Source organism: Macrosteles quadrilineatus, unplaced genomic scaffold (assembly GCF_028750875.1).
Source record: "Macrosteles quadrilineatus isolate MER2022 unplaced genomic scaffold, UCM_ALF_1.0 Scaffold_8__2_contigs__length_117827958, whole genome shotgun sequence".
In the NCBI taxonomy this organism is placed as follows: Eukaryota; Metazoa; Arthropoda; class Insecta; order Hemiptera; family Cicadellidae; genus Macrosteles; species Macrosteles quadrilineatus.
The window spans coordinates 76621156-76636444 of NW_026542601.1; the positions used below are offsets into that span (position 1 = coordinate 76621156).

At 36.0% G+C, this 15289-nt stretch overlaps 1 protein-coding gene across 1 annotated transcript; it reads right to left on the reverse strand.

Moving 5' to 3' along the window:
* Positions 1–1339: 1339 nt before the first annotated feature.
* Positions 1340–15080, reverse strand: LOC129000103 (protein dimmed-like). Its single transcript, XM_054426999.1, has 5 exons — positions 14977–15080; positions 8344–8482; positions 7717–7916; positions 6807–6943; positions 1340–3947 (listed from the first exon to the last, which is right to left on the reverse strand). The coding sequence occupies exons 2-5, from the start codon at positions 8480–8482 to the stop codon at positions 3845–3847; spliced, it is 579 nt and encodes a 192-aa protein (XP_054282974.1). The 5' UTR covers positions 14977–15080; the 3' UTR covers positions 1340–3844.
* Positions 15081–15289: the final 209 nt, after the last annotated feature.

Consider the following 15289-nt stretch of genomic DNA (forward strand, 5'->3'; position numbering starts at 1 on the left):
TAGGTACCGGGTGTGTCGGGGAGTTTCGGCTCTTCTGACAAGAATATAAAAGAATAAAAGAATAAGTGGAAATAGCAATCTACAGTACCTATTTCTAGTCAATGGTTATGTAAAAACATTATTCTAGTAGTTTTCATATGCAGTAGGCCTACCTAGCTCATATTTCTCTTATGTAGGCGGGATTCGGAAAGGGGGAAAAAGTTGGTTTGAGGCTGCAGGGGGGGTAGAGCTGGGAGCTTATGAATTCCCCATTCCCCTGAAGGCTTCCACATTCAGAATGTGTCTACCTTTGGCCTGCTGTCATAGCAGGTCATCCTCTCTCGGTCATAAAAATTTGTGGTTTTTAGGCAGCAGCTCTCCGTTTTAACCAAATTAAATCTAAAACTTTAATAAATTAAAATTTGTCCTTTTCTTAATAGGTATCATTGGAATTTATCCAATGAAAAACAACCATCCAGGTTCATAAACAGTAGAAAATTCATACTTACCCACACCTATCATAATCAAAATGCATTGTGCTCAATGTTTACTTCATTGCTAAAAGGAACACCCAGATGTGTATTGAATTTTTAAGGCCTACAATAAAATCAAGACATATCTGCAAACAAGCATTCTAAATATTAGTTAGATTATACACCATTTTGTATGAATAAGGTGAAGACAACAAACATAAAGCACTTTAAATATATCGTAAGCAAACACGCATGTGGAACGACAATATAATTTACTTAATTTCTAAAAGCTGAATTTAATGGCCTTGATGGTGTCTTTAATTTCCATGTTAGGTTCGGAGGGTTCATTCAAATAGATGTTGGTCGCAGAGAAATAAGGTACAGAGGAAAATTCAATAGTACACTTTTAAGTGGTGTCTAGCATGTACTTTACTTCAACTCTTCCTTGCTCGACACAAGTATGTTTCCTGTACACTAAATACCAGAAAGCCAAAAGCCTATGGTTTTTCCATATGAGCCGACTTGTTGCTCTGATCCATAAGCATGTTCCCTCTCTGTACGGTACCTTCTCTCTATGTTGGTACACGAGTGATTAAAATTTAACGAAAATCCGAGAACTTCCCTTTGTGCGTCTCAGGCTGGATAAAAGTTTCTCAGACACAAATATACAGTACAAATGTGATATCCTATGCAGTGTTGCACATTTGGTAAGACTATGACAATAGTCACTTTTTTATAAGGCTAGGTGTTAGTAAAACATGTTTCTTGAGCGATTATCTATCTTATTTAGATTTTCCCCTCCTTCAATTCACTTCATTGTCCTTTCTCTTTAATACTTCAAATCCTCTCTTATCACTATGAAGGAAAACAACAAAGTCTTTGTTCCATCTCATTGTATTTCATAAAATACATTATCTCACACTTATATGGTAACAATGATGACTTAAAACTAGTGAAAGATTCCCGGGACTCATGAGCATGGACGGCATCATTATTCATAGGAGTAGTTAGTCAATCATTTAATAAGTCAATTGTCAACAAGAAAATGCTGTGTAAAAAATAAAATGTTAAAATGGCGGATTTTATTTGATCTTAAAACAACGTTTAGGAAAATGCATGACTAGTCTTTTATCCCCATTTTTATCATACTCTTTTGCCAGATTGTTTTTAGTAAAATATCCAAAATGTTTTGCAAATTTATATATTTCAAGCCTCTTTTGCATTTAACTAACCAATTTATACTTTGTTAATGAAATTTGGTATGATAATATAAGATAATTTCAGGTCAAAAATTGGATATATAGATTATCTAAATAGTTTGATTTTTCTAACCCTTGGTCTTATTAAATAATTGAATTTCTACTTGTTTGTATATATAACCGGTTTTCTCTCAAGTACAAATACAACCATCAGTTAAAGGATAGATTAACAATAGAAACGTTCTCTGTCATGTCATTTACATGTTCCTACCTATAATACAAATTGTTATAAATGGGAAAAAATTCATATGGTTTGCCCACAAAAGTACAATTTCAGATACACATTTAAGCAAAATCTGCAAAATGGAGTAGCAAGAAAATATGTACAGTTAGATTATAACTAAGGCACAAAACCACTTAAAGCAATTAACTATATCCTATATCTACGAAAATTGAAAATAAAAATCAACCCTGGGAACCAATATGGTTTAAATAACAAAAACAACATTTAGTAACATAAATCAAACATAAACTAACTCTATAGCCAAAATTTACAAAAATAGGGTAACTCCAAACAAGCCCTGAAGAAAACAATCTTTGCACATGATAACGTAATTACTACGACTTAATGGGTGCCGTGAATCCACTAATACTCCTCCTCTGAAATCAATTACGCTCTGGGGAGTCAAACGGCACTCAGGCCTACCTGACGGTTTTGACAGTATATGACCCCCACGGCAAAGAATAGGACAGCACTCGTTCCGCTTCCCGTCATCCAGGATGAGGCTTAATTAGAAGAAAATCAGAATATTGGCACCTATCATTTGAACAATGTAGGTGATATACCTAAATTATTTGTTGATTATTGTCTGTAGCAAAGATTGTTTTGACAAAAATTAAAAATTCCTCATTAACTCAACACTATATACATCTTAAAACTACAACCTAGACAATTGTGATAATTTTGTGAAGTATACAGTACATACTGTTAAATTTTTTTTTCCATACTCATAAATGTCATCAACAACTGAAGTTTTAATAACTGAGCTTGTATTGGATATAGTTGAAATTATTAATTGACAGCTTGATGAACATCAGGTATTTCAAATCAGACGAGGCATGGTAGACGGAGATTCTACTTACTATGTTTTTATTAATAATAAATATGACAGTTCGTACTTTGTTCTTTTGGGTAAACTAAATTATTAAATTTGTTGCAATGTTTTTACCTATAATCTCTAACGCCAATAATTGAACTAATGACCGAGTAATATTTCAAATAATTCCTAATAAGCCAATAAGACAGTTCTTGCTCAGTAAGATGGTTTGCTATAATGCAACACCAAATTCAGTTAAATTGATTCTCTCGATCCTCCCAGAGTTGTTCACCTTAAAGATCTCCCTAATGAATTACTTGGTTTTCAATCTATCTATTTATTTCCTCAATTCAATGAACTCGCACTGAAAAGGGCATTCAATCCCTTAATCTTAGTTTATACTCTCCACATGGAAAACATTTCTATTCTAAAGCTCAAATATTGTAATCACTACTAAATTGACTGCAAATCATCAAGCCAAAGTAAACATTTGGTTAGATTGTAAAGACAAAACATAAATTTATCCACATTTTGTTAGATCAGCTTTGGTTGGTTTCAATCACAATAACCGTCAGCAAAATGATTTTGGATAAATCCAAAGAAAACTAAACTGTGACAGGATATCAGATGTCACAGTAAGAATAAACAATCCTGGAAAGCGAAATTGAATCCCGGCATAAATGAAATGTATATAAATTCAAATTTATTTTAAAAGTTGAAATCTTACTACACATTGTAGTCTGCTGTAGAACAAAGAATAATATTACATTACATTTTTTATAGTTTTCTTCAGCTGACTATGTTCACCCATCCATACAGTTTGATGGGCAAAAAGCTTGTCTATTTTAATGTACAGACATCCTCTTTTTTTCTCACATATATACCGTACTTAAATTAATTATTGTCTCTGGACCTTCGAGTCCAATTTTGTGACTAAATTTCCAACAATTATTCCATCACTTTGTTCCTGTTTGCTTACATTGACCAAACTTTTCAACATGTTTCCAATACACAATAATACTGTTGCAGCCTCCCCAACTTTTTCCCGCAGCTGACGATTCTCACTTAAAAATGTTACAAACAGTGTTTCCAAAGGTCAGGTTGCATTCAAATTCCGTGCTGTCGGTTCTAAACTTTCTTGATAGAGGGAGTTGTTGTTCTGCTCCTCATCATCCGGCTCGTTGTCTACATCTAGGAACCTGAAACAGACAGCATCTTTTTATATAAGAAATTGTTTTTCTTCCACTTGATCTAAGATACTACTTATCCACCTCAAGTTGAACTGCATACTTAAAAAGCTTAGATTCATTTATTATTTTTGCCAATATCACCAACACCTTCACTTAAAGATTATGGAGTTACAATAAAGTCCTATAAATTATTATATCTTCCAAAATCGTAAGAAATCGTTAAAAACAATAATGAAAGATTGTTCTATAGGTATTGTTCATTGGTAACCTTTTTTTGCAATTTCAGTGGAAAAATTGTTTTGTTTTTAAACTTCATTTAATTAATCTGGAATCAGTAGAAAAGCGTAGTCACCTGAATTTGTTTTAGTCACCTGAAACCCCAGCTTCAAGAAAGAAAACCCTCATATCTTCTCAAATGTTTGCATTAGTTTAATTATACCTTATAACTCCACTCACTTGAATGTTATTGATAAACTCGATTCCCCCAATTGAACAGCTATTTACTTTTAGAAGTATACCGTATTATGATTATCTATTGCAGGACTGGCTAGAGAGTGTGGCAGGGGGGGGGGTGGCAGAGCCCCCGGGGCTCAGGGCTCCGAAGAGCCAGGTCAAATGTAAAATTTTTTCCGTACGGTACATTTATCTGCTAAAGTCAAAAATTTGTGGATAGTTTTCCAGTTCACTTAATAGCCTAATTTTTGACTTGAATTGTGTAATTCAAGTCTTCTGACTTAATTCTTACTTGATTTTTTAGTTGCAATTGTGAGCACTTGAATTAATCAAACTATTCAGCATTTAAGAAATGTATTGTTATTTTGTGTAACAAAATAGCACGGAGGCGGTTGAACTAAATCAGGAAAATAGGGGACCCGTGACGGATCTCGCGGGCCCTGATCTATTGAGATGGGGTCACTACCTTGGTGCATATTTTAATGCTGGTGGCTCTAGAATAACAATTAGCTATGATTTGATTGGTTTTTAGGAACATCATAGTTAAAATATTTTTTATAAACTACCAACACACCATCAAGACATCGTACGTGTTATGTTACTAACACAGAGCCTGCAGGGTGTAACATTACAAGATCATCTGTTCATTAAGTTGACGAGCTGAACAGTTATCATCATGTTGATTGATGGGCTAACTTGTTACCATCTGTAGTTGTTGGTAGATTTGACAATTCTTTTAAAACCAGGGTTTGGACTGATCTCTTACAACAACAACAACAACAAAACAAACAAAAAACTGAAAATGATGATGGAGTACAGATAAAAATCAATTTTAAAAATAAATGATGGAGCGGTTTTATGCACACACTATCTGTGTGTCACTAATTTGTTTTGATGATTAATAAACACATTTCTCTTCAGCGAGAGAGGCCCCTGAACAATGTTCCACTGCAAATTAAACCCGGACTAAATGTTAAGTTTTTTTCCTTGTAAAATTGCAGGTTGTTCAATATTTCAACAATAAACTGATTGAAAACATCCAACACTTTTAATAAGGGGGTTTATTTAAGGTTTGCTACCTGAATACCTGAAAATTGATTTCTTATATTATTGTATAAGTTGCATAGGTAAAGTAATAATAAAATAAAGGTAAAGTTGTGAGTCATAAATATGTGCGAGTGAGATGGTTTATTTACAGCTGTCTGGTTATTTTCTGATTGATCTCAGTTTTTTAGTAGTGATTTCTATATACTGACAACTTTTGTGGGCGTTTTTTGTCCTTTTTTTGTCTGCTAGGCATGAGCCAAGGATTGTTTTTCACACTACTTCAGATTAGACCTATTATTATTATTATTATTATTTCTTTGTCATGAGAGCCGAAGCCCCCTGACTACGTACCCGGTACCTATCGTGAGACATACCCGGGCCCCATGATGTAGGCCGAAGCTTACGCATCAACCTTTAGCACATCATGGGCGGATGACTTAAGGTCATCAGGCTCGCCGGCTGCCGAAGCAGACCCTTCGGAAAGAGGGTTGCCCCTCAATCCTAACCAGGGATTCCGGCTGCTTGTTTAAGCGTCGCTCCACCTGGGTTCCACCAGGTACAAAGCCCTAGAGGACCATAATGGAGCGCCCCGACGCATTTAGTGCAAGCAACACTCGGGACCTATCTAATCCCTGACAGGCAGAACCCGCCATCATAGCCAGAAGGAAGGGGACCAACCTCCCATTTACACCACTACCCGATCGAGGCCTTACCCAGTTGCTGGGAAACCAGAGATAACCAGAGCGATAGATCCCCAGATACCCCTGGCGGGCTCGGACCCAGCACCCGATCTACTTCGTTTGCCCGTCAGACCCAACATCACTGCCAGGCCATCAGGGTTTCCCAAAAGGAGGCAGGTATAGAAGTGGGACCCACCCGGATGAACCTATCCACCAGAGGTGGCGACACCCTTGACTCACTTGAGGTTCCGGGAAGAACCCCCCACACTCAAGATAACCATACCGTCCGTGCTCAGAGACAGGGATTGGTTTGCATAAGTGCCTACAAACCGTTACCCTCACACTGCGGAAAGTTACGTTTCCCTTGAGTGTCCCCGTGAGCTACGGGTACTTGCCCGTTTTCACCTCCAGGGGTTGCGGCAATGTCATTTAGATAAAATCCATTGGTGATTTGGCGGGATTTAAACCCAGAACCTCAGGGGAAGTCCTGCGCTCTGACCACTAGACCAGCTCACTCCCCTAAAACTTTGTGTTGAGGAGAAATAAAACGGTGTAAGAATGATAAAGTGAAGAAATAAAATAAACTAAGCAAGAGGGAAACTAGCCAATGATCTTTTTGATAGGTTATTATTGTTTGAACACATTATTAATAGTCTCCTAATAGTTCGTATAACATGACTTTACTCACGTGTAAGGCTTCTCATCCCCCCTCATCTCGCAGATAACATTGGTCAACGCCATGATGTAGTTCTTAGCGAGGGTCAGTGTCTCTATCTTGGACAGCTTCCTCTCCATCTTGACATGAGGAATCACCTCTCGGAGTTGCTAACAGAAAAAATATTGTTAACAAATCAAATAGTGCAAGATTAACTAATTTGTAATGTATATTGTTGCTTTCAAAATTTAACCTTTGAGGATTAGAAGACAATAACAATATTGATCTTTGCAAAACTAGTATTTATGAGCTCGCGATAACAGTGTGAATGTTTTGCAGGAGTCAATGTGACTGATAGGAGAAGTGGTCAATTCAAAAACGGTTAAGCTTGGCGGCCTCTTTTAACATTGCATTTGTCTGTTTACATGGAACACAGAGGCCTGAGCGTGGAACGTATTCAGCAAAGCAAGGAGTGAGCCAGTCCAGTACAGTACAAGGGTGAACTGTACTGATAAAAAGTACTGTAGTGGCTGGTTCCAGAATCCGAACCCACGACATTGCTGCCTTGGGCAGGAGGTCTGTGGCACTACCAACTGCACCACCAAACTCACCAGAGTTCTACGAGAACATAAATAAACCAGCTATCTGTACGTTCTTGGACATATCCCAGCATTCCATAAACCAGGGTCTTACCAGTTGAACTTTCTTTCAAAAGTTCTCGTAGGAGGATGTAAGTTTTGTTTTATGTTTTGTTTTTATGTTTGTTTATGTTTTGTTTACATAGTTGAATCTATGACAAAAACTTAAGAAATAAAACCTTGAAGAGTTCTGTAGTTGTGATTATAAAAATTCTTGAAGTTGGAGCTATGGATTTTAACTTCTCCAAAATTCAAGTACCTCTTCGTCTCATAAAATCCTCTAGTTTGTCTAAAGTTGTACAAACCTCAAAAGCATCGTTGAGGGAGTGCATCCTCATCCTCTCGCGCTCGTTGCTCTCCAGCCGCCTCATGTTCCTCTCTCGCGCGGACAGACCAGTTCTTCTTCTCCTCCCCGGAGTGATGGATCCCCCACCTCCTGCCAAGTACCTCCACTTAGCTCTGACTGATCTCCTAGATGTGCCTTCACTGCAGGAACTGTCTGAGTCTGAACAAAAAATACTCAAGTTCAGTTGATTTATTTCTGTAGAGAAAACTATGAGGCCTGATGGATATTATTCAAATTCTCTTTATTCATTCACAGTACAAGTTTTTATACAATGAATAGCGCCAAATTATGGGGCCAAACAGCTTTTTCCACAATCTCTCCTCGCAATAAGTCACTTTCGAGACTAGTAATGAAAACTACTATTTTTGTGTGCAATATTGTCTGCTGTTTACTGTCAAGTTAGTTAGTTACACAAACTGTCTAATTACAGAGTACTCGATTTTATGTACTGCAATAAATTTCAATCAGAAAAGATAAAATAAAAGAGGAGACCATGTCGGTTTGTATTCCTCTAAAACAACTTATACCATTGACTATACACCTCTAGAGGTGTATAGTCAATGCTTATACTTAACATCATTATTACCTTGTTGAATGTGTTTCAGTGAATTTTTCCCAGATGATATGTCAGAGACACCATCGTCTACTTCCACCTCGTCTTCTTCTTCTTCTAAAGATCTGCCACCGCTGTCTACTTCTGAGAGTAGTCCAACTTCGGATCTCATCTGTAGAATTAAACTCACTTAAGCATAACTTACAGTATAATAAAATGATATTGTTAGTTTTATAATGGATATGGCCAATCATTTTTACATCTCATTACGAAAATGGTGTGTGGAGAATTAGAGCAAACAAAGAATTAAGGGAAATCTATACATACATTGATGAAATAATAGCACAAATAAAAAGTAGGAGACTGAGATTAGAAAAAGAAGGGAGACGGTCATGTGAAAAGAAGGGAAGAAGATTCTATGCTAAGAATGTGTCTGAAAATCTCCCTCGGGGAAGACGGCCACTTAGGACGACCTCGGCTAAAGATGGCAGGACAAGGAAAGATGAAGAGATGTAGGAAAGCTAAGAGCAGATATATAATGGATGGGAGACAGATAGAGGTGGCGACTTGTTGTTGGTGAGGCCAAAAACTTACTGAGGTTTGAGTGGCCACATAGGTAAGGTATGGCCAATCAGTAAAGTTTACTCTAGTCCACTGAAAACTGACAATTGATTAATAAAATTGTTTATTAAACTAGCTGTGTGCCCGTTCTACGTACGGGGATCTTATAGTAGTCAGTCGAATGTGACAAAAATCATACAATGTTGGGTTTTTGGACATTTGACATTTGTAAATTTATTTCTTAAGTAGGTAGGCCATGTATTCTATGGAAAAGTACTGGTATCAAGGATCGTCGTCGAAGAGGTTGTTAGATGAATAAATAGGTAGGCGTACGTACCCAAGAGATGGGCTATGGGCCTATTTGCTGTATGGTCCAGCGATTGCATTACACGGTGAGTAGAAACAGAAAGTGACACATTGGGAAAGCGAGTTTAGCATCATCTGTAAACCTCTGTTACAATCACCCACTGCAGTTGTGATTTTTTTACTTTACACTTTACACAATCGCCATTAAAGCGCCGTCAATAAGTGGAAACTATTGGCGACGATCATTAAATGTCCCAGCCATATACAACACTGATTCAAGGTCTTTTTTCTGGTTATCAAAACTCAAGAACAATTTTATACACAAAGAATTTCTGGTTCCTGACCTGAATGATGCCTAGTTATTTAATTTCATTATTTCATTTACGGTTACACTATGATATTACACTTGCGATTAATTAAATCCGTTATGTAAGAAAAACGTTTTTAATCTCAATTTTGGTTGGGATTTGCTTTCGAAACGTGATTCGAAATGGTTGCGGTATTTGTAAACAACATTTGTAAACATATCAGTGACAGCAAAAAAAATCTTGATCCGAACAGCTGTTCGTTATTTCATAGACGATTATGTGATAAAAATTAAACGAAAATTTGACAAAAATCGCACAAAACTGCATTTTTGAACGTCCTTAATTTTATTTACAAAATAGTTAGGCCATATTTTAATCACTAAAGACACTCTCGCCAATCCAGTGAATACATTAAAATGACTTGGGTCTTGATAGGTACTCTCGTTTTCACGGAGAAGATTGCGTAAAATGCCATCTTGAGTGTTACAGACAGACAGAAATACAGATAAGACTCGTTTCTGCTTCTTTAATGTATAAAATGTAAAAATAACCTAAAAATATATAATTCTGAGCAATGTACAGACAAAACTCTAATTTTATTTATATAGAATAAAGAAATGTGCAGTATATAGGCTGCTCAACCTGGATTGCATTATTTTGACGAGTAGTCTAGTAGAAAAAAAATTATCCATACATAGTTTGATATACCTACTGTTTTTGTAAATTAGCTCAAAATTTTGTAAATACAATTTGGTTATCTACAGTTATTACACCTAGTTTCGGCGAATCTATAAGAATAGTGTGACTTTTGTACAAGAAGAAAATCCAGAAAACGGCTAACATATGTCTCTCTTGTTGCATCACTTAAAATCCCCAGCTGTCAACATTCTACATGTGTCTAATAACTTCTCAATAACATGTTTTTCTTTGATAGCGATCAAATCACTCTGTATTTCCCACTTACAGTTATCAATAGAACCTGGGAATTCAGTTTCCAATATATCTTTGGAAACACAACCTTTTGGAAGTAGCCTTCGTACCCGTTTGACATTCAGTGGCGATTGTTTTTCAAAAAAAGTGTCGCGATACGAGAACTACGCAAGGGAGGGACCAGTCTAGAAATGCCAAGGCCGAGAGTGAAGGTCGGACAGGTCTGATGCTGATAGCCGTGCCTCAGCGAAAGGTCGGTGTTGGGCGAAAGTAAACGATATTATTGTCCGCCTTTCCCTTCTACAGTGTCCGGTGTCGACTGGGGTCCGATCTAACATGAGGTATGAACTTTATAACAGAACTAAGTGACGATGTGTTGAAGTAAATTTTTGAGTCATCATATGTTGTTATTTTAGTTACAAACTGAACTGATGGGTTGATTTGATGATCGAATCGTGTGAAGACGAACATGATGAAGGTAGGACTACCGAGTTGAAAGTAAATGTTGGGGTCATCAATGTAGGTTCAAAAGCATTTTTATTTGCTTACGAAATGGATTGACGTTATGTAAAAACTGTTAAGCAGCAATAAACAACAATAAACGCAGTGCTATTGTAAATACAATTCAACTTGGAGAGTGGAAAACATAATTTAATTACGTATAAATCATCATGAACGAGACCCGAGCCATAGAGGAGGCCTACAGCAATTTTTTAACAGAATACAATCATCTTGGCCACATGGAATTACAGTAGTTACAGAAGATCATGTCACGATTCAATTACCGGAGTATTTAATCATTTTCATCCCACAATCCAACATTACTTTAATTTATTTTGGTTATAAAATTCACACTGTGGTGACGCACCACAGTTCGTTACAGTTTAAAGAGTTAATGTAGCCTAAACAAACACAGTACGATGCACATTTAAAATTAAATATTGTTTTACATTACCAAGTTTACTTATGTGAAGTTTTAATATAGCCTACAGTAGTTGTCAGATAATTTTACACCAGAATTGAGTAACTGCGTGTACAATATTAAATTCTTTAAAATGTACGGGTGACTTAAAATATATTTGAATAAATTCTAAACTTGTTATTTATATTGCATGGAGAAAAATGTTCATACAGGAAATGCTCTACCATTGATTATATATAATACGTAACTCATTATGTACGAAATGAAAGTGTTCAGTTAATGGTTCTACTTTCTAGCCACAGCCTAGACTTAAAATAAACTACGGTTAAAAAAATTAGTACCTTTTATGATTTGTTTTTGCTAAACATCGTAGCTCAACGCAACTAAAACTATAAATGATAGATAAAACAATAGATTTGAAACATAAATTTGCGTTCTGTTTGAAGCTTTTTGAAGAATGGTCTTGTGGAACAGAGTATTTCATTCATACAAGGGACAAATGAAAGTCGATCCTTTTTTAAAGTAATAAACAATATCAATAGACAGTGTAATAGAAAATGCCCTATGTCACATGCATGACAGGTTAAGTATTCGGCGACTTGTCGAAACTTAAATACAGACATTAATCCTGAAACCATAAAAACTGGAACCAGAAATCCAATCATGTATAATTAACGGAGTAAAAACTTGCAAAACTTGTCAATCTCGTTCTTTTACTTCAGGGCGTTACTTTATCTGATTATGCGTCTTTAGAGGTATGACTGATTTATCAATTTTTGTTTTAAATCTACAGGATTGCTTTCCCTAGAAATGTTTACGATTCTTACATGCACAATGAGTCTAGCGTAACATATACAAAGGGATAAATCAATATTTACAAAGTTATGAATTTTTCAATCCATTCCCAATCAGACGGAAAACAATTAAAGTAATTTAATGAGATAATACCAACGCAACGATTGACGGAATGGGCAGAAAATTTACAGTAAAATTTGGTTTTCAAGGCATAACTTGAAGATATGCTGGTAAGAAATATTTACAGTAATACTTTTAATATAGCCTAGTTCAAACAAGACAACCCCATTCCTCGACAGAAACAGGCAGAGACCTGTAAAAATTAGTACCTCATGACGTCATGGTTTTCACGTCAATGGTGACGTAACTTAGTATCACGCTACGATAGCGTTTATATTACGTTCCGTCACATTCACACACTTAACACTTTTACTCTCCGCGTCACGAGAGTAATCAGTGCAATGCCACTGCAACTACGATTTCTCCGGTAATCAGTAAGAACCGATGCTTCCGATGGATTAAGGATAAGTTCCAGTAATCAGTACGAACCGTTGCTTCCGATGGATTAAGGATAAGTTCCAGTAATCAGTACGAACCGTTGCTTCCGATGGATTAAGGATAAGTTCCAGTAATCAGTACGAACCGCTGCTTCCGATGGCTTAAGGATAAGTTCCAGTAATCAGTACGAACCACTGCTTACGATGGATTAAGGATAAGTTCCAGTAATCAGTACGAACCGCTGCTTACGATGGATTAAGGATAAGTTCCAGTAATCAGTACGAACCACTGCTTCCGATGGATTAAGGATAAGTTCCAGTAATCAGTACGAACCACTGCTTACGATGGCTTAAGGATAAGTTCCAGTAATCAGTACGAACCACTGCTTACGATGGATTAAGGATAAGTTCCAGTAATCAGTACGAACCGCTGCTTACGATGGATTAAGGATAAGTTCCAGTAATCAGTACGAACCGCTGCTTCCGATGGATTAAGGATAAGTTCCAGTAATCAGTACGAACCGCTGCTTCCAATGGATTAAGGATAAGTTCCAGTAATCAGTACGAACCACTGCTTACGATGGATTAAGGATAAGTTCCAATAATCAGTACGAACCGCTGCTTCCGATGGATTAAGGATAAGTATTATGGGATAAAATTAATAATATTAGCATTATGTTATGTAAAATATTTAGGGATGACGTTTAAATAGAGAAAAATAACGCATTTATATTATTTATTTCCAAATCAGTTGTTTATAATGAATATTTCCGTGAAAAGATTAACACTCCATCTTTAGATGGATAAAACCATTTGATACTAAGCCCTGTTCAAGTGCCTTACCGTTAAATCTCAATATTTCGAAAAATCTTATCAGTTCTATTTGAATTGGGTCCTGGAAAGTTATTTATAATTGAACATTATTCATCGAATAGGGATTTAGTCTTTACAGGATTTCTAACACTGTTTAGTTCTTTTAACCCTCTTAGCTCGTGTATGGTTAACGTGGCAGATGAATTGAGAATAGCCTGGCTTTTATTTTTCCGCACCAAAGTTTGCTAGCAAGTGTGTCACTTAATAAAAGCAACTTTTGTGCTAAACATCTGTGTTTACTGTCACACAAAACCCTATTCAATTAATTGAAATACCTTCTACCGGTAGCCTTTTTTTCCTGTTCCATTGTTAACAATGTCTATAATCCATTTTCAATATTTTGGCATCAATAATTACGTGACGGGTATAAGAGGTTAACAATAAAAACACCGTTATATACCAAACTAGAGGTCGTCCAGTGGTTGAAAACTCGACCAAAAACATATAATGTACAGACTTCTCTATTTTCACCACTCGCTGTAACGAAAACACGTGATTGGAACATATTTAATTTGTTTTGATTTACTGTTTATATTTCGTTGTTATTTCGTCACCAGCAACCCATAAGGCACATGTTAATTTTTTTAAATTTTCAATTCATTTTTTTCTTATTTTTGAGTCTATTTTAATTTATAAAGGCATTCTGCACATCTACAGGCAAATATCTTCTTAACAGTATGCGTAGATTTTCCCTGCGATGTACATGAACTGAGAAAAAAAGGTTTTAAAGAAACATGCTTACCTATTAATTTAATATATATTATATTTTCTTCCGGCCTGGGTAGGAAAGAGTAACACTTTCGGATGTAACTTCGCCAACCCCCTTTTTAAGTTAGTTTTACATCGATCAAAACCACAGCCATCACCCGATTAATTAAAAAAATAACTTTACATTTGAACGTGTTTTTGTAGTACACAAATTAATGAGTTTTATTGTTTGGAGTGGTAACTCAATGTATATTGCATATAGGTAAAGTAATTTAGTAAATTAAATGAAAGTTCCTTTATTTATTTAGGCAAGCTCAGGACCACACATGACCCTTTATTACATGAACAACCTGAATTGAGTAGTGTACATTACAATTCTAAATTCGCCGACAGGTCGGTGTTTGCGAATGAAAAGCTATGAGTAATTGAAAAACTCGCTAAAAACTTGGTATATAAAGATACAAGTAAGAAGACTTCAAAATCAGAAACCAAGCGTATTATTTTACATTATCTATTCATTCACCAGTACTAATTTGTACTAATCAAATAAATTTGTTATCTTTTTTTTTTCTTAGTAAAAATTAAAGCGAAACTAACTAAAAGCTGTGTGACAGTAAGTTTAAGTATATACTGGATATATACCAAAATAACTACATTTGCGTTAACTTATACTAAAACCTATTATTTACACTAACTACCTTAGTTTCTAACTTATTTACAAATTAAATAATGTAAGTGCACTGTAATTGGTGCATGGTCAACTTACACTATTGTTTTATCCGTGTGCGATCCTCAACCAAAACTGTCACAAACTTTAAACCATTGTCACTCGAAATTTTGAATTTTAATTCAATAATTGACACAACTATGTACAGGGTGCCACGTATACTGTAAGTTGAACTGTACTAGAAAGTTACGTTGCCTGATCCAGTTTCGATTTCAGCTGGGAGAGTGGCAACAGTTACTGGTGGGGGTAACACAGCCCCCCCCCTACGCAATCAGCTGATCTTTGTTGCTCACAATCAGCTGGTAGCGCCGTCAGCTGTTAGCATTGTTGTATTGTTCCCGCCACTCGCACA

What these genes read in the sequence shown, in the direction of transcription:
- LOC129000103 (XM_054426999.1), bottom strand. Translation starts at nt 8,482, where the DNA reads ATGAGATCCGAAGTTGGACTACTCTCAGAAGTAGACAGCGGTGGCAGA. An exon ending in ACTGAAACACATTCAACAAG is followed by an intron (nt 7,917 to 8,343) that starts GTAATAATGATG and finishes TTTTTTGTTCAG; the next exon opens with ACTCAGACAGTTCCTGCAGT. An exon ending in GGGGATGAGAAGCCTTACAC is followed by an intron (nt 3,948 to 6,806) that starts GTGAGTAAAGTC and finishes TGTCTGTTTCAG; the next exon opens with GTTCCTAGATGTAGACAACG.